The sequence below is a fragment of the Plutella xylostella genome, chromosome 3 (genome assembly GCF_932276165.1).
Source record: "Plutella xylostella chromosome 3, ilPluXylo3.1, whole genome shotgun sequence".
Classification (NCBI taxonomy): Eukaryota; Metazoa; Arthropoda; class Insecta; order Lepidoptera; family Plutellidae; genus Plutella; species Plutella xylostella.
In genome coordinates this window covers 4,150,909-4,175,466 of record NC_063983.1, presented here as the reverse complement: position 1 = coordinate 4,175,466, position 24,558 = coordinate 4,150,909, and the positions used below count along the sequence as shown (strand labels likewise).

General features: G+C 39.1%; 2 protein-coding genes across 2 annotated transcripts in view; one reads left to right on the top strand and one right to left on the bottom strand.

Moving 5' to 3' along the window:
• Positions 1-5,171, top strand: part of LOC105380049 (estradiol 17-beta-dehydrogenase 11) — a 47,597-nt gene extending 42,426 nt beyond the window's left edge. Inside the window, exons 5-7 of the mRNA XM_011549538.3 lie at positions 752-999; positions 2,598-2,714; positions 3,086-5,171. Coding sequence (XP_011547840.3) covers positions 752-999; positions 2,598-2,714; positions 3,086-3,266 — 546 coding nt within the window. The 3' untranslated portion in view covers positions 3,267-5,171. The remainder of the gene's footprint in view (positions 1-751; positions 1,000-2,597; positions 2,715-3,085) is intronic.
• LOC105380096 (integrin beta-nu) lies at positions 5,165-23,858 on the bottom strand. Its single transcript, XM_038116789.2, has 13 exons — positions 23,499-23,858; positions 18,819-18,957; positions 11,860-12,011; positions 11,358-11,523; positions 10,743-10,887; positions 9,411-9,600; positions 8,966-9,087; positions 8,558-8,887; positions 8,307-8,479; positions 7,823-8,032; positions 7,285-7,457; positions 6,733-6,933; positions 5,165-6,068 (listed from the first exon to the last, which is right to left on the bottom strand). Exons 1-13 carry the CDS (start codon positions 23,569-23,571, stop codon positions 5,680-5,682), a joined length of 2,463 nt encoding a protein of 820 aa, XP_037972717.2. The 5' UTR covers positions 23,572-23,858; the 3' UTR covers positions 5,165-5,679.
• Positions 23,859-24,558: the final 700 nt, after the last annotated feature.

The window sequence follows — 24,558 nt, the reverse complement described above, 5'->3', positions numbered from 1 at the left end:
GTAGGTATAGTATATACCTCTTCTTACTAATAAACTTGATTTTTGCGGAACGGCAACAAATGTTAAGTTTTTGTTGGTGGACAACTCCTCGTGTAGCAAAAAATCCTATGACGCCTCGATGACGCAGGTTTTAACTTTTTGCCAATCTTAGGGCGCCTTCAAATTAGTCGCTAAGTGTCGCGCGGCTGCAGCGCTGCTGCAGCGCTGCAGTCGCGCTGCTGTCAAAATCCATATAAATTTTGTAATTTAAAAGATGCGCGACTGCAGCGCTGCTGCAGCGCTGCAGTCGCGCGTTAATAATTTGTATGGAATTTAGACAGCAGCGCGACTGCAGCGCTGCAGCCGCGCGACACTTAGCGACTAATTTGAAGGCGCCCTTAATCTAAAAGCCCACCAAATCTCTTCCGGCAGATTATAAATTGACTTTATGTTTAAAATATTTTTATGATTATGATTGACACGTATGACATCATGCGTATGAAATAAAAACAATACAATACAATACCATTCCTGTATCTTTGTAGTGTTATCACTAGAAGACCCATGATACCTAGAACTATTCAACCAGCTACCGTCCTATATAGTCATGACTCTTCTAGTCAACACCCAATACTTTACTAACAATTTTACTTTATTGTACAATCTCTTTCACTGTTGTACTTAATATTTTGGGTGTAAGTAGTAAGACCTGTAAACTTGACCATAAATTGTTAAACAAACCTCTAACCACCATCCACCCTACCCCCCGCAGACGGTAAAGGCCTTCCTGCCCATCATGGTGGAGCACAACTCGGGCCACATCGTGACCATCGCGTCCATGGCGGGCCACGTGGGGGTGGCCAAGCTGGTGGACTACTGTTCTTCCAAGGCCGCGGCCTGCGGGTTCGACGAGGCCCTGAGGCTGGAGCTCGAGGTCCGCGGAGCTACAGGGGTGCACACGTCGCTTATCTGCCCCTACTTCATCCGGTCTACTGGCATGTTCGATCAGGTTAATTCTAGGTGAGTGTTGCTTGTTTTATTATCACTCGCTCACTGGCTTCTACGTTTGTTCTAGACGATCTATTCATTGTCTGTGACAGTTTTTTTGGTGGCTGTGAAGAACTTCCGATAAATTAGCGTTAACGTTACGTGAATCTGTCTATCTACCTATATCTTATTATTTCACATAATTGGTCCCCTTAAAAGACTGAAATCGAAACAGATCGCAATAACAATTGTAAAAATGCATGTTCTTGAAATATCATGGTCTAACGGTCTTGATTGATGACCTGCCAACGTTGACAAAGGTTTACCTAAAGAGCTTTACAAAGAGTGGACATTTCCTTGGTAGTAGATTTCCTGTTGACTCAAACAACTAATGGCATTTTCTAAATGCTTCCATTTATAAATAGTAAATATTTACTGTGTCAATGCTATTTAACTTATTACTTTGTGTTGTCAGTTAAACTTGAACTTCGTAATTGATTACTTTTGTAGAGGTTAGTTTAAAAACAGCGAAGCTGGTTAATTCATGGCTATGAAATTTGCAATGGAATTATTACTACATACACTACATAATTATGTAGGTCTTACCTATTTACAATCTACTACATTTTTTCAATTATTTACCTATAAGTACTGATTTAAATTCATAAGCTGTTTTCAGAGGTATTCATATAGCGTAGGTTAGACAAAATTTGAATTTGATTTCCGAATTGCCATAGGTATGACTATGACGAATGCAGATTTTGAAGGGAAAAGTCTGAAAGGTATATGTATATGTCGCAGGCATCTGGTTTAATCTCCTTTTTGATTGAACCACTAGCCCGTTCATTGGATGGCGCTATTCAGTTGTATGACTAAAGGACAACTCGTCAAGTCGTTGACTGTAACGTTTGACGTCTTGACTGAACGTCATTCAGCGAAGTCGTTGAATGGGATATAGGTAGTATAGCAACTTTGTAATATCTGGTTAGGGTGAACATGACCAGACAAGAGTCAACAAAAAGACTATGTTACAAAGCTCTTATCTCACAAATTAACCAAACAATAACAATAAACGTACCTTCATATTGTTGTTCATAATTTCCAGTTTCGCCTCAATTTTTTCTTTAAAACTATCCGCCCGCGGCGTAATAATAGGCAAATCCATGTTGTCACATTATTTTAACACAAATAACGCACTTTAAAGCTAATTTATTTGCAAAAAACTAACAATATAGGTGATTTTTGTGTCAGCTGTTATCTGTTAGACGCCATATTTGTTTTATTCACCACCTGACTGATTTTAAGTCAGCTAACTAGTTAGACGTTTTGTGACGCTTGTACAATCAACGTTCGGCCTAGTCATACAACTGAATAGCACCATCCAATGAACGGGCTAGTGGTTCAATCAAACAGGAGATTAAACCAGATGCCTGCGACATATACACAATTTAAAAACCTAAGCGCACGCAACACACATAAAGACTAAAGATGAGAACGCGCGGCTGACGGACCGCTCTACCATATATTACACTTATCTTATCAACGTGTCTTACGTCTAACAAATATCTAAAGCCAATTAATCTTAACATGCACAACTGACACCAGACTATTAACCCCTGACCTCCCTGCAGGTTCGTGCCTCAACTGAACTCTAACGACGTGGCGGACCGCGTGGTGCTGGCCATCCGCACCAACGAGACGCTGGCCGTCATGCCCGGATACTTCCGACTCTTCATGCCCTTCAAGTGGTGAGATTTTGTGTTTCTAACGAACTTGGTTTATAAAAGTACATACGACTCATACGAGCTAGATGTACATAAGCCACATGACATAATTGCCGTATGATTTTATAATCGACTGCAATTTTATTATTATTGCTTGAGTTAATTCCATAATTATTGTGAATTCCCAAAATAATTTTAATCACATTAATTGAACAGAGAATCATGACATAGAATCGAAATGACCTTCGTCGGGCTTAAGTACTTACAGTGGGATAAAGAAGGCTAAAGGCAGTGTTTTGGTGGGCTATGACAGATACCCTGTTTAACACAAGCTAGGTGACATTTAACTGCTGCTGATCAAAGGAGCTCCTAATTTTTTATCTACCTTGTTCCAGGTTGGTCCCATGGCCGTGTATATCTGAGTTCCTGCGTGGTCTGGTACCGGACGCGGTGCCGATCAACTCTGCGCACGCGCCGCAGCCGGCCGCGCCCCCCGCGCCCGTGCTGCCCCCCAGCAAGCCCGACTCGCGGCCAATGACGTTGCTGCATCCCTCGCGCCACGACCGCCGCGTCTGACCGCTGCGGTTCGACCGCCGCGACAAAAACGTCGCGTTGCCGGCCGCTCTTATTTTTCTACGGTGCAACGTCATATCGTGATATTGATAGAATGTTGGATGGGATTTTCATTTACTTCAATGTATCAGGTTACAGTTTGATTGAGCACCTACGGTAGTTACAGGATGTAAGGTAGCTTTGTTAATAAATATCCGACCTTACCTACTGGACCGAAGGTGCTCTTTCGACAAACTAGTCACGCGGAATGTGATTGTTAACTTTAAATAAACATTGGTGTCTTTTAGACCTAGGGGTAACATCTCCTATCTTTATAACATACGGCTGACTTTATACATATATAATACCTAGATATATAAAAATGTTACTTATCATAGAATCTTTAATACGAACGTAATGTTTTTAATAAGGATTGGGATTAATATAATATGGGGCCTTTATTTGATTAGTACATATTTGACGATACGAAATTTATCAAGTCATTTCAAATTTACATTCCTTATGTTGAAGATATTTTTGGTAATAATTAAAAGTATCTCCAAAATTACTTTGTACTTAGATTCTCTGTTTAATTCGTATTTTACATTTTATTTGTGGAATATTATGTAAAAGCATGAATTAATTAAACGAAAAGCCGCTTTTCAGTCTGACTAGGGTTATGAAAAAGTCAAACTTCGAATTAAGAACATTCGATTGGGAAAGACAACTTGAAGAAATAGGTAACTTTTTAAACTCCCTTTGACCGTGTAAGGAGTTTGATCTTACATAGGTGCATTAGTTAAAATAGTATTCAAATGTTATAGCTATTTCCGTGTTACGAGTTATGACACGACTTGACCAAAAATAGTCACTGGACCTTTTCAATTATAGCTTTTGTAATTATTAGCATTAACACGTTTCTGTTACTTACCAAGTTCTTCAATATTAACTTAGGTTAAGTAAATTAGTGTGATACTGTGGTACTTAGTCAATGTAAGGATTTATACGAGATAATATTATGTGAATGTGATACAAATATTGATGAAAAAACATTATCTGAATACCTACGTACTTAGTTAACCGTTCACCCACCAAACTTCAAAGCAACATTATAAGTGTACAAAGATTAGTTATTTTTGTAAATCTGACAGTGCAGTCCTTAAACCTGTGTTTCCTAACACTTGGTGCTTTTATGAGGAAATAGACAAATTTTTGATCGATTTAATAAATCATTTATGACGTTACATATGCCTGTTTCTTTATAACTGCATCCATCCATCTGTCTATATCATAGTACCCATGATTAACGCATAAGACATAAGGGCGACATCGTGTTTTTATGTTTTGTACATTGAACAATAAAGTATACTTAACTATTGAGGATAAGTACTTCATCCTTTATAGAAAACACATTCAAATTTAAATGTATGTACATAACTAAATTTAATATTTTAGCTTGCCACATTAACTATGTTACTTTATAGTTTAAAAAATATGTTACCTCTTTCATGTAGTAATTAACTTCTTTTATAATGCTAATAAATCGAGGAAATTTAGTTATAATATTGCTCAATTTTTTGGCTCAATTTTTGTAATAAGTAATTATATTTTGGTCTTCCTTACCTATGGAAAATGTGATAAAGATACTAGCATCTTGGGTACAAAACTAACTAACTACCCAGTGGTTTTAGAATCTATGTTATGAGAATCGAAAATGAGCCTTATATCCATATCCATTGTGGTGCTATAAAATTGGATATAACAAAATATATAGGTATGGAATTTTAGACTAAGGTGGGTAATTTCATTTACCTATAAAATATTAGTATAAACCCTGAGCAATAAAGGAATTTAAGAATTGTTATCATTAGAGGAGTATGAAAAGTTTTTTTTTTATATAACGCCGTAATTAAATACGTGAAATTATAATGAGTCATTTTATTATTTACACCTAAGTACACATAATTTATTTGATAAGAACTTACATACAGTAGGTAGGTACATTTTGTACGATTATGCTTAATTATTAGGTAATTTAAGTACATAAGTAGTTACATCCTTAAATTTTTAATAGGAACTTAACTGTACAAGGTGAAAGAGTTAAAAAATCCTTAGAAAATAGAAGAAGAGACTAGTGTAACTGCACGGCACAACCCAAACAAACTACATACAGCGAACAACAAAATAAACCTATTGCACCTCGTAGACCTTAGCACTAATGCATAAACTCGTCGAAAAAGTTTAGGCTTATAATGTAAAGGTTGTATGTGTATACCAAAAGGCAAGAACGTCAAATGGAAAAATCATTAAGTACACTAAATGCGCTTATGGGAACACGCAGAAGCCGTTGTAGGTATAAGTAATTTTGCCATACGATAAGGACGCATACCAAAAGGCAAACTCGTAAAAATTCCATCCATTCTATCCAACCACTAAATCAATCATTCATATTCCTCGGATAATCTTCAGGTAACTTGAACTCGGATATCGGAGACTTATACAGGGGGTTCTGTTGCCGCTGGTTCATCATCATCATACTGCGCTCCGTCTCTGCTGCAAATTTGGCGTATGCTCTCCTATCCGCATACACTTGAGACACTTTTACTGCTATAATCATAATGATGCCGATGGCTATGACGCAGCCCATGATCACCAGTCCTGTAGATAGGATCTGCGCTGTGATTGGCTTAGAGCACTCTCGGCTCATGAGGGCTATGTCCATGTGGACCATGGACTTGGTCCCCGCGGTGTAGGTGTACTGGTACTCGCATTGGAGCCCGCTCTCTTCCCGACGGAGTATGCAGCGGGCGGTGCCGATTGGGCTAGCTGTAAGAAAAGAAATATACTTAGGTATATAAGACCTTAGAGATAACACATAAATAACATATCAGGCACAAAGGTACATAGTTCGTGTGATGTGTTCTACTTTTCGCCTATTTATGATCATCCCCAGAATAAGATAATAGCTACGTAGATACAAAATAGAGAAACCGACTACGGATATAATAGAATAATCACATCTGTGTGTAAGTGCACGACCCACCACAATACAAACCGCAAAGTGATCATCAATGAAACCGCATGGCTTGACAGAACTTTCAGGCTAATTTAACCACAAATGTTAGGCTACTTAATCTATATTTTGAATGAATACAATCCTACTATCCTAAAATGTTTTTTATCCGATACAGATTAGGTAAGTGATAGTCCAATCTTGTGAAATCAAAATACAAAATACACAACATTGCCGAGCTATTCTCATCAGGCGCATTCGCTAAGAGGGCAAGTTTTGCTTGACGGACAACGAAGTTTCAAAGCACAGCTACTTGCACGACAGCTTTACGAAACATCTACTGCTTTTACGTAAACAGGTGCACAGCTGATACAGTCCCTACTGTACCGATGTACAAAGTGTATACAGAGCTCATGTATGTATAGGCCGCATCTAACAGCAAGCTATTTTTCCTCAAGACTAAGTTGGATTACTAACCTGATCTCTGCATGATATTATCCACCACAGTATAATTAGCTCTGCTTGTCACGCACACGTCGGTACAGTTGCCCTCGAGGTAGCACGCCACGCACGGCTCGGCGTGCACGCACAGCGGGTTGGCGGCCTCGCAGTCCACGCACGCTTCGCAGAACTCGCCCGTGTAGCTCACGCCGTCCGTGTTGGAGCATTGGCATTTGCCTGGAAGGGGAATGTTAGTTTGGCTTTGAATAGTAGCTCAAAAGAGGCAGTATGAAGATTCGGGAATCGAAAAGCTGATGGGGAATCTATCACACTGAAATTCCGCTGATGCGTATTTGGAATTGGATGGTCTACCCAAAAAGGCCATGCTCCGACATATCCTTCTCACTATCCTTCCGTGGATCCAGATAACATGCGTTGATCTGCTCATTGCAGTCATCCCATCTTCCTATTCCTAACTAGGTATGTGATTCTGTTATTTTTCTCTATCGAATGACGAATTGGTTAATTGTTCGATCGTCAATTGTTGGCTTATGATAAAGTTTTTACTACTACTACAAATTATCTTACCACAAACGCAATCCCCATATCCAGAGCACACCCCGCCATCACCGCCCGGTGCCACACAAGCATCCGTCTCCTCGGTACAATCGCAGGCGGCGCCGGCCCAGCCCGCGGCGCACGCGCAGACGCCGCACGCGCACGCGCCGCGCCCCGCGCCGCCGCACTGGAGGCCTGTCTCACTGGGGAGGGGGTTGGGGTTTGAGATATTGGAAGGGAATAGGGGAAGTGAATGTACTAGAATGTCTTCCGTCAGTTCAGCAAGGGCATGAGCCTCTGAAGCGTCACCCTCACATCTCTGAGGACCTGAGGAGTTGTAGGTTAGGTCGTCTAGTGGACTTCTTCTTAGAAAGCCGGTAACAAACACAAGCTATAGCTTGGTTTGGTTGGATTTATCACCGTGGTGAAGGATTGGCCAGTCAGATTAGCGTCAGTTGGTGAGCATATAAAGAGAAGCTCTTTTCGAGCACCAGGTTCAGGTGACATCTTCAGATGGATGAACAAAATACTCAAAATGGACGTATATTACCATGATTTTGTAACTCACCGACTAATCTCACAATCCTTGCATTGGCAGTACTTCCCGCTGTACCCGGCGTCGCACTGGCATTTCCCACAGACGCAGTCCCCGGCCCCAGTACAAGGGAGGGCTCGGAGGCCTGTGGGAGCGGGGAGGGGGGCGGGGGCGCGGCACTGCGCACTGAGGGCAGCTGATGCTGCCTCGTCGCCTTCCGAGCATGAGCATGTTGGGCCTGACCTGCCGAGGATAGTTATATTTTTGAGTTCTACAATGGGTTTTAATTTAGCTACAGGCATATTGATAACTAAAAATATATGATTCCTGACTACTTTGCCTCTACACTACAAGTAATAAATGCAGCTGTAAGGATTTTACAGTTTGGCGGTGCTTTATGAGAACCAACCCTGAACAAACCCAGGTCCCTGCAAGCACGATCTTAGGGACCACGGACAATAAAAGGTATCTAAAACGGCCAGGTTACGGTCCAGGCTTCTAACATCTCCACACTCACCATCCCTTCTTACACTGGCATATCCCGCACATGAGGTAGGAGTTGTTGGGGCAGGCCTGCGCCAGGGCGCCCTGCGCCGCCGACTGGCAGTCGCAGCCGCACTGGAGGTCCACCTCGAGCGTCAGGCGGTCCTGCCCGAGCTGACTCTCCTTGATGAGGATGGTTTGTTTTGACTGGAAGAGAAGAGTAGTAAATGTAGCTTGTAGATGCAATTGCTATAAAAAATTAAATTAATGGGACTCATTACTCACCTTGACGAATTCCACGCAAGACCCCAAAGTGAGATGCACCTCAAAGTTAAGCGTCATGCCAAACTCCACTCCACTGCATCTGTTAGACTCCACCATTGACCCTCCCTTGATGCCACAATCAGTGAAGTATTTCACCTTTATCGGTCCTGACCCTGCGTCATCCTTAAAATTTACTACACTTATAATATTTTCATATCCCGTTTTGACTAGTTTTAGTATATTGGAACTGTCGCTTTCCAATCTCGCTATATACGTGAAGTCTTCAAGTATTTTGTGCAGTTGGTCGTAGTGTCCTTTAACACTTTCCGTGACTGCGAAGATTACATTCACCTAGAACCAAGTAAGTTTGTTAGTAAATAGTATTCAGATTCCGGTTTTGTTTTGCACAATCGAGTAACCTTTCTTCACCTTATAAGCCTCGAGGAGTCTATAGATTTGCGCTACAGATGGATAGTCGTAAGTTCCTGCTAAATTGTAATACCCATTTTCGTCTAAATGGCACTGTTCATCATTCCTTTGTATGGCACCACCTGAAAATAATGAAGAAACGTAAATAGGCGTAAAGAGTTATTTAATGTTGCCGGGAAACAATGCTGAGCTTTTGCGCTATTTAAACACTTTTTCAGGAAACAAGTGTAAATGTGCTTAATTTAACAAACCTGTTATCTTCCCCTGTTTTTGAGAGTTGACATGCCATGGTACGTTTAATGCAACTGTACTTAGAGCCCTGTTAGTGCGGCAGTTCTACTAAACTTCGTATTTAGTCGAACAAGTGTATAGCCAACGCGACGGTCTTCGCTATACAGTCGCGTACACCACAGGATTATGTACTTAACAGAATAACGCTACTGACCTAATTTCCCATCGCCAGCAGTATGCATCAGCCCATCAGACAGCAGTATGACAATCTTGCGGCTCTTCTCCGCCCAGCCGATGCGGCCCCCGCAGGTCACGGCCTGCACCAGCGCGTCCAGCTGAGACTCCGCGTTGTCCAGGTTGGCCGTCACCGAGCTGTTCTTTATGTGCTCGATGAAGTCGTTGACCTGGTGAAGAGATGGTTGTGAAAGGGGGAGATGGATTGGGGAGTTTGCAGGATTGGTTTTAGAAGTGGCCCGACTTGGAAATGATGACAGATAATCGGATGATGATGGTTATGATTCCTTATAAGTATCCCTAGTAGTCATACACTTAAATACATAGATAGCTCTACAATAACATGTATGACAAGGTAGATACCTACTATAAATTTATTTAAATATGAATCGGCATGCATTCGTCAAAATATTAGCTAAGTATGTATTTTAATCTAAGGTTTAGTTATTTGGCGCAAAAATTACAGAAATATGAAGAGCAAAGGTAAAGAAAATTACCTAAGACAACAAATTTAGTTTGTTCTTGATTGTACTGATTCGCAGTAATTATTTGGGTCACGCCCTACACAAGATTTTCAGCTATACGGGAAATATATCTGGGTTAATGCACGTCTTTATGGTTTACGGTAGTTTCATAATATTGTGTAATGAGGATTATTATTACTGACTGATGCTATGTCTATTAACTTGATCATAACGTTTTACGATGATGGATAACTTTACCGAAAGAATAATTTTCAGAATTTAGAATACAGCGTATTTCAATTTCAACGGAATTTCGTATTTTGCTGTTTAAAAACATTTGGATTGCGTATAATAAAACAAATATTGGATATAGCCTCTGAGCCTCTGAGTCCTTTCCTTTACTTACAGCTTCGGTACATTACAGAGACTTGGACAAAGAAACATGACCCTACTCAGGTAGCATTGGCACTCTGAGAGGGGCCAGGTTTATTTGCCCCAGAAGAGTTTTGTGTCGCGCTCACTCACATCGCGCGGCCCCGAGAGTAAGTGCCGCGGAAAACTTTTGTCACGTCTTGATGTACGCGACTTGCACCCCCCGTCTTAGGCTAGCAGACAGTACTATATTCCACTTTTCCACCACTCACCTGGGTAGTGAGCGACAGGTGGTGCCGGAAGCTGTAGGTGGGCTCGCAGGCCTCGCCCTCGGCGGCGCAGGGGTTGGCTGCAGCACCCTGTATATGAGCTACCTGGGTAGTGAGCGACAGGTGGTGCCGGAAGCTGTAGGTGGGCTCGCAGGCCTCGCCCTCGGCGGCGCAGGGGTTGGCTGCAGCACCCTGTATATGAGCTACCTGGGTAGTGAGCGACAGGTGGTGCCGGAAGCTGTAGGTGGGCTGGCAGGCCTCGCCCTCGGCGGCGCAGGGGTTGGCCAGGCGGGACGCGTCCGTGCTGATGAACGGCATCACCGGCTTGTCGGCGAAGCTGCCGAAACCTAGCCTGGAAATATTTAAGTATGGAAAATTAAGGGCTGATTTCTCAATGGTCAGATAAAAGTTATCTGAGGAATAAAATTGTTGCTGTCACTGTCTGATACCAACCAACACTCCGCATCAGAATTGTTCCCCAGATAACTTGATTATAACCATTGAAAAATCAGCCGTAAGGGAGATCATAATTAAGGGGAATATTCCGAAAAGACAAAGCATTGCAGTGTCGTCATTAATTTTAATTCATGAAAATTCGGGGATAAAAAAGTTCATAGAACTCGTGTAAAAGCGTCGATATTTACATTTCCTGTACCATAGACTAAAACACTGTACTGAAATATTCGAAGAGAGAAGCATTATAAATAGGCATAAGTAGTCCAAAATTACAGATCGAAAATTGTATTCAAGCTTTTAAACTTGAACTTTTACATATTTCCCATCCGTGAAAAACCATATAAAAAGACAAAACAAAATGGCCACCTGAAATTATCCGTAAGGTTCCTCAGCATATTGGGCAGGTCGTCCCTCAACGACACCAGGGTCTGCTTGTCGTCGCGCATGGACCACGTCAGGTCCATCAGGTAGTACAGGTCTAGAGGGTAGTTGCGTGCCGGCCGGTAAGAGAATTTGATCTTACGGGTTTCCCCTGAAAATTATGAAAATGGTTTATTGAACTATCAAACTTAACAATAATTTCAGTAGTAAAGGTTTCGATAATAGGTAAGTAAGTAATTAAAATTTTAATATGTAAATTTATTCATTTCTTTTCGTTATATCAGAGTTTTACTCCTGTAATAAAAGTTTTCAGAATGTGGAATGAAATGGAACTTCCCTGAATAACGTGCTGTGCATTGGCACTGGGACAGCGACTGCGGTGACTAACGCTTGTTTATTTGATCGTATCGGTTACATTGACGTGCCTTTAAGAAGTGCAGTGATAAAATTCCTCCCTGTATAACATGTATGTGTGTGTACAACGTACGTGGTTTGAGCGACAGGCGCACTCTCTGCGGCTGTATCTGCACGACGGGGTCGTCGCCTCGCATGTCCTGCAGCGGCCGGCTCTCCAGCTCGCGCCACACCGCCGGCTCCGGCACCTGGATCATGCCCTGCCCGCAGCCCGCTGACACTAGGCTGGAAGGTTATGTTGTTGAAGTATGTTAGGTGGGTATTGATAATTGGTCAGGGAAGACGCGAAGACATGTAGGTCAAACTTGCAATAACCTAATCGGTAAAATCAATCAAGCTGAGAACTTAAGATCATCCGTGTCGTGGCTATGATTCTACAAAGCCACATGTAACCTAACAAATACCTATCTAAATTTAATATACTTTAGACCGTCTTTGCTTCGGTCTACATAATAAGCATTAAGCACCAGCTTAAAATCTCCGAAAAAACCACCGTAAGCCCAATTAATGACTTAATAGAATTCTCAATAAAGACATTACATATTTTTCTCTTGCATTTAAGCCACACGCGTGAGAACCACAAATGCGGTTACTAACTACCGCACAAAGTTAACTTAGAGGTGAATTCTTTCATACCGGCTTCCCGAGGCACCATCTTAAATGTTCAATCGGTAATCAATCATATGCTGACGATCTCTTGATTGCCGCTGACTGTGGTCGACGCATGCGCAAGTGCGCAAGCATGCATTTGAGGTCGGGACGTATTCTGGTCACTTGAGTAGAGTTGTAGAGTCCGAAAATAGAGATGTTTGATAAAAGAGAGGTGTCTTTCGGTGGGTTTAAAGTAATAGCAATTAACAATAATTTATTGATTACACATTTTCAAATTACAAAGAATCGAAGTTACGGCAAATGAGCGCATGATAAGTACCTAGCTGTTTATCAAAAAAAAAACATTTTGAGAGCATTCCCGATAGAGATTTACGTACTTAAAACCTATTTTGCTATCGGACTACAACTACTATCTAGACGACAGAAGAATCCGTTGCAATCCGAAATAACGCTGCAGTGCGTGCACAATGCGCATAGTATGGAGTGCGTGGATTACAAGTATTACAACATACAAGCAAGCAAGTGTGGTGTGTATGTGTACTTACAACCTGTCTGTCGAATCAACTTGTATTTAATTCGTGCCCATCTCACCTTTGAACTTGACCGCAACTTTTGAAAATTTTGATTTGAATGTGCAAGTGGTATCTTGAATTAAAATGTAAACAATTTTTATTGTGAGTAGGCACCTAGGTACGGACTCAACTTTAATTTACTTATGTTGATACAGTAAGTAGAGACAATAGTTATTTTAATATTTTAAAAATGTAATTATCAAATTAAGTTTAACCACCACATACTCTACTCTCTAATCTTTTATCTCACGGAATTCTGACAGTTATAAATTTTTGACATGTCAGAGATCACAAACCTTTTTTGGCTGGGTACTTTTTTCAATACGAGTCTGAATATCAGTTGTATCCGGACAATTTTCTATATTATATTTTTAAATATTTAGAATGATGGTCTTTACGTTAGTCGCTAAAGAACCACGAGGACGCTTCTTACTGGGAGAGAGAAAGTCTGACTCTTGTGCTCTGTCAGATGGGGCCGCTTCCTGGGAAGGGCCAGGTTGTGGCTCCATAACGTTTATAGAAATCAACAAACTATCACAACGCGAAAGGTCAACGGTAAGAAACCGGCCAAGTGCCAGTTGGACTCGCGCGCGCTGAGGGTTCCATACAAGTCTACTTACCTGAGATATTTTTCCTTTTAATTTCATCATTATGTACATCTAGGTATATGAAATATTAGCTTGATATCTTTAACCGATCTCTTTTCTTTCGCAAAGTCAAAGTAAAAGTTAATTTATTTTTTTCATCGTACAAATATACAATTTTCTGATGAACGTCAATTTTTACAAATTACTCTCCGTTCGGATAAGGGGGGGCTCTTTCTGTCTAAGGAGAAGAACGGAGGCAAGAAACTCCTGAACCATGTTTTCAGCCGTTTCTTTTTGAAAAAGGGTGGTGACAGACAGACGGACAACAATAAGGGTTCCTTTTTTCCTTTTCAGGTTCGGAACTCTAAAAAAGAATAGTAACAATCGGATCAATCGTTTCCGAGATATTCGTTGACAAACATACACACCAACAAACATATAAACATAGGTACTTATACAATAAAAAAAATCATATTTGTTTATTAGGCTTAATGGATTGTCATATGTTAATATGGTGCAGTCCCAATAATCTTACATAGGTACCTATATGCCGAACATATTATGTACTTACCGAATTGAGAATCTTTTATTTGAAATCGATTAAAAAGGTTTGTTATCCCTGAATTTAGTAGCAAGTGATGCCATGCTAAAGAATAAAATAAAGTAATTAAAATTAATTCGATACAATGGTCGTGAGTCGTGATTTTACTTAATATTATAAATGCGAAAGTTTGTGAGTATGTGTGTATGTATGTATGTGTGTACCTTTGTTACTTCTTCACGTCAAAACAACTGAACCGATTTTAATGAAATTTAGAATGGAGTTAGCTGGATTAACTGGATTGACACATAATAGCTTATGTGTTAATCCAGGGAATTCCGCGATAAAAAGTAGCCTTTTTATCGCGGAATTCCCACGGGAAAACTAATTAAGGTGAAGCGAAGCTCGTGGCAATATTTGTTATTTTTGTATTACCTTTATTATATATATTACTTCACTTGAGCAAGTAAATATTTAGATTTATGTTTTTCTATGAAAACATTTAAAAAAATATTGCCCTTATATGGATCCAAATTTTACCTTTTTTCGGTGAAGAGCTTTTTTAGTGGTATCACTAATGAAATGTCAGAATTCCGTGGAATTAAAAATTAGAGTATAGCCTCTTCTACGGACATCATATTCATATGAGTACTAAAAGTAGTTATACTTGTGCCTACACTTATTTGCGTCGACATAGGCAGGGCTTTCATCTTGTCCTATTCACCATAATTGCAGCTATCTCCGCCTCAATCCGCCCATAATAAGTCACTTAGCACCACATTAACGTAATTCTTCGTGGGTGCAAATGGACCAAGCTGATTCGCGAAGTGTTGTGTAAAATTTATAATAATAATCTCAATTTAACGTAATTTACGAAGTGGTAGGACATCGTCTACCGCGATACATTGAAGCTGCTAAGTTGACTTTAATCGGTGGAAGGAAAATGTTAGCTGGGAATGGGAACCCATTTAATAGCTATGGCAACTCTAGGTAGGTAGGTACCTACTTGCAAGACTAGCAATGCCTGAGAATTTTATGGTTATCTTTATTATGATGATGCCTTGACTAGTAGCAGCCAAGTAGCAGGCATCACTGTGCATTCGAGAACTAAAGCTAAGCTTAACAATTTTGAAATTGATTATAAAATAAAATAAATAAATAAAAACAAACTTTATTGCACAAAAAACAGTTTAGGTACATACATTTTCCGTTAGGTACACTAATATTACACTATAATTTGTACATGTCTTATTTAAGTTTTCTTAGTTAATAAAGTGGTCCCCAAACTAGGCTTTGCCCGTATCTTGGGGTACCATAATTTGGATTGGACATTAAATTTATAATTCATTATTGCACACATTATTCAATCATCATCAAATTTATTGAGTAGCAGGATGAGGAAGAAATAGGTGTTGAATCGTATCTTCATTAACATTGTAAATTGCTATATTATTGTAGTACCTACGAATGCGTAATGCGTATTTGACAAATAATGACCTACCATCACGTAAGTATATAAAACAAACATAATTTGCCAATAACTCGGAATATTGTGTTTATCGATCCAACTGATTGCACAGTTAAGTGTTTGTTCATCTCTTTATTTGCCTTCGTCACGAAGGGTATCACAATCAGGCAACCCTATTCCTTTCCTACCCATGCTCATTGATTTACTGAGTATTGTGTGCGACTGCCGTACATTATCTGCCCCCGTTTGCTATAACTTGGTACAAAAGATGATTCTGAATGCTTTCTTATCTTAGACAAAATCTGACCTGGGTGACGACAGCGTTCAATGGACTTTATAAGTGCTACCTACCTACACCAATGATATCCTCTACGACAGTGTTTTTCAACCTGTGGGTCGCGACCCCCTGGGGGGTCGCGAAGCTTCTGTAGGGGGGTCGCCAAAGGGCGAAAAAAACTGGGAACTTTAGTAAAAAAAACAATAAAGACCATTAGTATTAATTTATTAAGAAAGAATCTTACTTTAAAAATACTTTTACTTAAATTTTTCTTAAATGCGAAGGTTGAGCTTGTTTTTTATTAATTAAATTATCCCATTGTGGATCTGTTTTAGTACAATAGACCACATCCACACAGTAAGGCAGATTACACAGAAGACCGAAGAGTATAATCACCCTCTGTATCAAGCCAAGGACTATAAAAACGCCTTCAACTCCATCGAGACAAGGGCAATTTTGGAAGCGTTGCAGAGATCTCAGCTATATCGAGGAGTTGAGAAGTCTGTGCGATGCCGCTGGACATGGCATATGTATAAATGGCGGGTAAATGTCACACCTCTCTGCTTCGCGGACGACATCGTTATTATGGCAGAATCTCTGCAAGAACTCAGCCGGATGATGGAAGTGGCCTAAATGCTGCTTCCCAACGTGTAGGCTTCGGGGTATAAACTTGGACAAGATGAAAGTTATGTACAATGCTCACATCGAACCGGAGCCGGTCGTCGTTGGTGAGGCAACAATCGAAGTTGTGCAAGAATATGTCTACCTCGGGCAGACTATTTGACCAGGCAGAAGCAACTTCGACAAGGAGGCTGCAAGGCGCATCCAACTGGGTTGGGCTGCATTCGGGAAACTTCGCCAGCACATTCCTCCTTGGCCATCCCTCAGTAACCAGTGCGTCCTGCCAGTGATGACGTATGGTGCAGAGACGTGGGCAGTGACGGTAGGACTAGTCCACCGATTTAAAGTCGCTCAGCGTGCTATGGAGAGATCTATGCTCTCTTTGCGATGCACCGCTAATAAGAGTCGAATCACTAAGAGACCTAGGAATACTATTTGATCATAAGCTACATCTTGACTTACATATTGATAAAATAGTTAATAAAGCATATCAAATGTACGGTTTTATAATGAGAGCCTCGCATGATTTCCATCAACCTTCTACTTACCTGCATTTGTACAAAAGTTTGATTAGGCCCCAATTGGAATATGCTGTATCTATCTGGAATCCGTTTTACACCAAATATAAGGATATAATCGAGAGAGTGCAGAGAAAGTTCTTGCGTGCAATGCATTTTCGTTGCTATCGTGCCACTCTATCTTACAGAAAACTTCTGGAGAAATATAAACTTCAAACTCTTGAAGATAGACGTACTTTACTGGAGGCAATGACACTGTACGGCATATGTCACAATAACTTTGATTGTATTGATTTGACCAATAAAATTTGCTTTGTCGTACCGCGAACTGTCCACCGTCGGGAGGTCCGCGCTTACCAACTGTTCTCTACAACTTCTAGTAAGACTAATGCAGGCAAGCGCGCACCTCTCCATCGCATGGTCGATACGTACAATAAATTTTTTAACGAAATTGACATATTCCACCAGCCTCTATCAACATTCAAAAATAATATTATCAGTAATTTGTCTTGTAGTAATTAGAATTACTTTTTATTTAATTTAATTTGATTAATTACTTGCATACATGCATATTAATTTAACTTATTTAGGTACCTATAGATTTATATCTCATATGTATTCCATAGCTATACCCGCTTGTTTTTTTTAAAGATTATTTATTTATTTATTTGTCTTCTCTAAATACACATTATTATGCATGCATATTTTGCATGTCTTTTTAAGTTCTAGGAATAATTTAATTTCTTTAGATGTTTTAGTTTTATAAGTTTGTTAACTCCCAACTAGGTAATTAAGTAAATATTCTGTGGATGACGTTGTGGGCTGTACATTTATATCTTAAGATTTACCGATATTTATTTATAATTATTACAATGTACAACTGTTTGTCAACCCGAATAAATAAAAATAAAATAAAATAAAATATGCTTGGGGTTTCTCTGATAAATCGTATCAGAAATGAGGTTTTCCGTCAGTCAGAGGATTAAGATTACTGACATAGCTTTCAAAATATGCAAGCTGAAGTGGTGGTGTGCTGGTCATATCTGCCGAAGAACCGATAACCGTAGGGGTAAACGAGTTCTCGAGTACAGACCACGAATAGGCAAACGTAGCGTGGGAGGCCTTCCTGTCTGGTTCAAAGACGACGACCACAAGTATTTATTTTTTGTAAAGCCACGTATGTTATCTTTTTAGTTTTTATTTCATTTTACCCTTGAAAACTTTTATTCAAGATATTTAAATGCTTAAAAATCATAAAGAAAAGCTAATTTCGAAAAATAAATTCTGGGTCATACACGTATCCGATGTGTGTAATTGTAAAATAATGTTTTTTTTTAAATCCGATAAGTTTCTACTAATCTAATCCTAATCATGGAGACCATAAATACGTCGTATGGAATAAATATTGGGAATACTGTAAGATACACAACACATACATACATGATAAAAATCCGAAAGGGTCAAGGGGGTCGCGAAATATTTTTTAATACCAGGGGGGTCGCATCATGAAAAAGGTTGAAAAACACTGCTCTACGACCTTACCTGCTCTTGCTGAAGATCGAGCCACCGCTAAAGTCATTTCATAGAGGTAGTACATTAAATTACCGATTTTACAATCATTTAACATTACTTACCGTAACCAATCAGGGGTAGTGAAGATGAAAACTATCACTCAAAACTAAGTTTCGGAGCAGAAAAATCTCTTTGAGTGATGACGCTCGCTCCATGTCTTTGAAACATTTACATTGCTCGTGACTCTACCGTAGTGTATCTACCGTACCTCCATGTGTCAGTACACCCGAGTCCACCTTTTTCTATGGTCATGTCAATGCTCACCTGTCATAATCGTTGCACCTCGGAGTGGCGGCGCTGAAGTAGGGGTCTGCGCACCAGCGGCAGTGCGAGGCGGCGGCCAGGCACGCGCCGCACACCTCCTGCTCCACGCACGCCAGCTTGTTCAGCAGCTGACCGACCACTGCGGGGGGAGAGGGGGGGGAGGGGTTAGTTGTGTTGTCAGCAGCTGACCGACCACTGCAAGGAGGGAGGGGGGTTAGTCTTGTTGCTGTCCTAAGGTACCCCAGTGGTAAAGAGGGCTTTTATAAGCGTGCGCCACGCCGCGCCGTCCAGCTCAGGCCTTGCGCTTGCTGCTCGCCGTCCACACTAGGGTTGCCAACCGTACTATATTATATAGTATTGTACTATATTTTGGCTCTTCGTACTATATACTGTTGAACTAAAATATAGTACGCAAAAATACTATATTTCAGTAGGTACACTTTTCACAGTAATAAAACGATGCGCGAGGTCATTTTCCAAACAATTTAACTATTATGAATTCAAAATTCGCGCTCAAAACCTGCGAGACGGGGCGCGTGGCGCGGCGCAAGACTGTTTTTTCGGATACGAAACAAAAAAAAATTTGCAAACATTTGATCCATTAGAAAAGGCTAAAATAACAGAAAACTTTGTAGTATTTATAGATAAATCTTTAAAGTACCTAGATAAATGGTTTAATTTTGAGGGTAATAATTGGTTACAGCAAGTACAAAAATTTAATTTAAAACAAGAAATATCTTTTGATGCCTATGAATCTGTTGTGGACGTTTTCAACTTAAAATTGAAGTTGGCCATCGACATGGATGAACTTTACTCTGATATTTTAATTGTTAATGAAATATTGCAAAAATTAAAAGATTGTCCTGAATTTCAAAATTTTAGTACTGGCCAAAAATAGCAACATATTTTTAAAAAATCTGAGAATAATTTAAAAAATATTTATAAATTAATAGCCTTCTTACTTTCTATTCCCGCCACTTCGACGTTTACAGAAATATTTTTTTCTATTGTGAACATCAAGTGGTGGGAAGAAAGGAATCAAGCAAAGCTCGACTTAATAAAAAATGAGCTCTTTATTTTTATAAACTTAAACATAGAGTGCGAAAAAGCATTTAATACGTTTATATTAGATGAAAAACTTTTAAAAGATGCATAAAGTGCGAAAAAGTACAATTTTTACAAAAATAAAAATAACTGAGTAACAAATTAGTGTTTTATTCGATTTTCTAAAAAATGTACTATATTTTTCTTTAGTGTCCTATATTTTTTTATAACTTATTTTGAAATATACTATAATTTGGTGAAAAAATGTTGGCAACCCTAGTCCACACTCCACTGTACGCCGCATGAGTACACGGGGAAACCGCGTCTGCAGTGGCTTCCAGGCGGGTTCCATTTAGTTATTGTGTGACGGTGGGAAAAGTTGGTTCGAAGGATTTGTACAAAGTTGTAGGGGGAGCATGTGAAACGAATATAAGTATCTAGCTGATTACAGCTAGATAGTCCAAAAACACATATTAGTGAGTTTTTGGACACGATTACATAAAGTCACTATCGCTATCATCATCATCAGTATATAAAGCAAAATCACTTCCCGCGTCTGTCTGTATGTATGCATGTGTGCTAAGTCTTTTGATCGATTTTATGAGTCAGGTGCGGAGACTACAATCTCTGATCATGGCGAATACAATTAAACCGACTAATGAAGCAATTTGTACTCCTTTCTATCTGACTGCAATTATTTTGTACAATGTACTTACCTACGTACACATTGGTTTTTATGGTAATTGCTGTCATTAGCACAAAGTGAGTCGTCTAACGCGTGGTTAATCTCTTGAACCATAATTTAGCTTCAGTTGATATATTACTATAAAAATACAGAACTTACTTACATAACTTAATATATTTTTTAGTTAGTAGGTAATTACTTGGTTTAGTAAAATGGATCAATTCTTTATTTTAGATGTTCTACCTACTAATTTACAAAATGCAGCCAATCAATAAATCCCAATCCAACTCACATAGACCTAGGTCTAGGGTACTTACCTACCTAGTTCTTTTAGTGTCCATCTCTTATCTCATTGGTTAATCTCAGCTCAAAATTCTTAATCTTTCTTTATTACCAATATTATTCTTTACTTTATTTTTAGCCGACTTAAAAAATAAAGCATGTTCTATTCATTTATTGTGTTCATGTCAGTTAAATGGTTTTATAAGTTATAAGACTCTTGTACCTACGTGGTATGCACCTTTTATGTTAGTAATTAAGTAAGTATATGAACTGTAATTTCATAATATAATAAATATACCTACCTATAATGAATGTTGGAGGTACAGCTAGAAACTCACATTTAACACTAACTTATTACGATCTTAAGATTACTTACATTAATACCCTAACTAATCTAATGGACGCTAATCCATTGTTTGTATTTAAAGTGAACAAAAAGTGGTTTTAATTCAACGTTGACACATAAATGTGGGCGTTGTAGAGATAATGGCTAATAACCTGGAGATTACGATCGCCTGCGTTCGGCTAATATTGGTAAATGGACGCACGAGCCTAATAAACGCCTCTTTGTTAAAGGTACAGTCGGCTGTATGTTTACGGTAAGATACCTAGGTATTTTCTCTTATTATTATTATTATCTAAGCTTAGATAAGTATAAGTACTTTATTGTTACCAAAAGTGTTATTTTTAACAAAGTTTTATTTACTTTATCTTTGCTTTAAAAATACCTATGTATATGTAAGTAGTTAGTTTGTGCCTATGATTTATTGTAGATAGAATAGAATAGATTTATTCAAATTGTACCAAACATTGCCTCACGTTAGTATCTAAGTGGCATCTTACTTGGTACTGTTTTATTTTCCGAGAACGAACTTGGACCGCTCATACAGTTATGTCATTATTGCAAGACTCGTGTTTACTTTAACATGTTCTTTATGCATACACTGAGCTTGTATTTTGTATGTTGTCCTCAAAGGGCCTATGAGGCCTGATTACTAAGTATAATATGTTTTTATGGTAATTTTAGAGTAACAAGTAAAAACATATGTCTGTGAAGACTCTACCATTCCGTACCGTTACGGAACTCTTCGTAATCGAGTCCGGTTCGGACATGGCTAGTTTTTTATTGTACCATCGCCAAAAGTGAAAATTAGACATATTGGTAGGTAAGTAAGTACCTACTATATATTTCTACATGACCTTTTAAGCATACAGTCTTGTTAGCGTAGGTGTAACACGCAACCTCACAACTTCGCGATGTCCACTTTGGGTATTTCCTACTACAGTATGTATTTATGTAAATAAACTTCCACAAAACAACCCACTAATTTATAATTCCCACTTCCTACCAAAGAGGAGCTAAAGTTGACTCGGTGACTATGTTGGGTTCCGGGGTTCCTCCGGAATTAACACCTTTACTTACTGTACTTATTAGGTTTTATTTTTATTTTGTTTAGATAAATGTTTAAGGAAGGACTTAATTTATTATAAAATCCCGAAAATACATGGCCGCTTTACTCATAGTCATGCAGCTGAGTGTACCCGACCGATTGATCTAAATCCACGATAAGAAACATCGGAATCAATCGATGACACGATGACACACTCTGTGGAGGACTCACCAAGTTTCAACATAAGTATTTGGTAGATAAACTGTTATCGACCTCCAAGTTTTGTAGTGACACTTCATGTAGGCGGCGACCACACTATTGTTGTAACTTTTAGATGTAAATTTGCATGTTAGATCAGCTTCCTACTTAATTTTATAGATGCTTACAGTATACATGTAAGAAGACATATAGCATATAACACCTACATGTAACAAAGATATAGGTTCCAAATTTGTCCAGCTACACTAACCATAATCATGTACCTGGGTACTTATTTAGATACCTACTCAGTTGCTCTATTTATGTATTCTAAGTAGGTAGGTACATTTCTACATTGTGTATAACCTAGCCTTTTGGTTAAGTTCACGTGAGACAGTCAAAATTTTACACCCGAAAAATGATCTTTCCCGAATCGGTATGGAAAGAATATCTATTTCAGGAGTAGGAACTGAATGCCATAACAGGTGCCGCCGCGGCGCCGGGAACCGTGTCGTGATGTTGTCCACTTTCGACTATTTCTATTTTAGGTTCGATGCTCTTCATGCCCATTACTTTAACTTATTAAAAATAACTATCGGCCCTTTGAAGCGCTTTGTAGATGCGATAAGCGAGAGACTCGTTTGAATGGATTGTTTTGTGTTTTGTTTCTTTTGTGGAATGGAAATTTATTTGTGTTTATTAGTGTATTTTTTTAGAGAAGCGAATGTTTTCTCTTTATAGACAGATGCGGCGGAAAAGCACAAAATTTCCTACTTGTATAAATATGTACCTACCTACCTATATGAACATTTTTGATAGGTAGGTTAAGTAAGTACCTACTTATCGTATTTTCTTTTAAATCCTCACTTGACAGTTTTCCAGCCCGAGAAAATACGAAGATAACTTAGGTACTTAAGGTTTACTACAAATTACTCATAATCGTAATAAAACGTCTACAATAGAATAGGATAAGCAAGTAAAGCAACACAAGCACACACTTACACATGAAAATTAACATTTTATAACCTGTGTTAATAACTAATGAGTTTATAGCTATACACCTACTAGCCTACTACTAACCTTGACCGCTGGTACATTGCAGAAACAGAAACAAAACACATAATATCACGACACCTTTATTACACCAAACCATGATCCGTTCAATAAAACCACATAATTTGTCAACACAACATGCTAATCGGAAAATTCGCACACTCGCTACGAGCGGACTGTTTGCGCAGCCCGCGATATTGTGTTTGATTACAACTGATAACGCGATGATAACACCCTACACCTGAAAATACGGAGCTGTGAAAATGTAGCCTCTATCGGAATAACTCTATGGTCCTAAATAGTTTATCTTTTTAATTTTCGAAGAGAGGCGCGTTTGGCGCCTTTTTTGAATGTCGAACATGGCAGACGCCCGATGCCTTTCCGTTCGCGGCAACATCTGCCGCGCTTCAGTCAAACGTTGTTCTTTGGTGCTGGATCGTTGGACAATTTCGCTTTTAGAACAACTTCTAAGGCGTTGGATTAAGAGTTAAGATTTGTGTAGCGGATTACATATAAGTAACATGGAAATGGTTAAATTGATACATACGGCTATGGAGTTAAGAATAAGAATTTACTTACAGGAAATATAGCTGTAGCTAACTCTAACTAGAGTTTAGTTTTCAGGCGTGATTTCCTTTTCTAATTTAGTAGAGCTATTAATCATTTCAAATTAAGCTGAACTCGCTTGTTAGCATTATTAACTCTTCTCTTTAGCATTCTGGGTAGGTTACCTACATGACAGAGACAGTAGGAAGGTACGTAGGTACTACCTTTACCTACATAATGTTGGTTTAGGAATAAAATGAGTGGCCGGATGGGGAAGAGCGAGGACCAAAAGTGTTTGCGATCCATGACAGCGGCCTATATCCTTGTCCAGCGAAGTGTAAGTACCATTTATATGGCAAAGATATAAGTAGAATATTATTTATCATTCATCAAAAAATATCAGAACAATAAAATCTTCCTTACAGCTTCTCAAAAAAGGGTAGAAAACGGAAACGGACATTCTTTTTTTTATGTTTACTTTCACTCTCTTTTTTGGCAGGCTACTTGCGTATATCGTTGTGAATACCTAATTACTTATCTA

Coding starts and splice junctions, on each gene's coding strand:
- LOC105380096 (XM_038116789.2), bottom strand. CDS start 23,571: ATGGTTTGGTGTAATAAAGGTGTCGTGATATTATGTGTTTTGTTTCTG. Junction 8,888..8,965: donor GACTCCTCGAGGCTTATAAG/GTGAAGAAAGGT, acceptor ACTTGGTTCTAG/GTGAATGTAATCTTCGCAGT. Junction 7,458..7,822: donor AAGGATTGTGAGATTAGTCG/GTGAGTTACAAA, acceptor CCCCCTCCCCAG/TGAGACAGGCCTCCAGTGCG.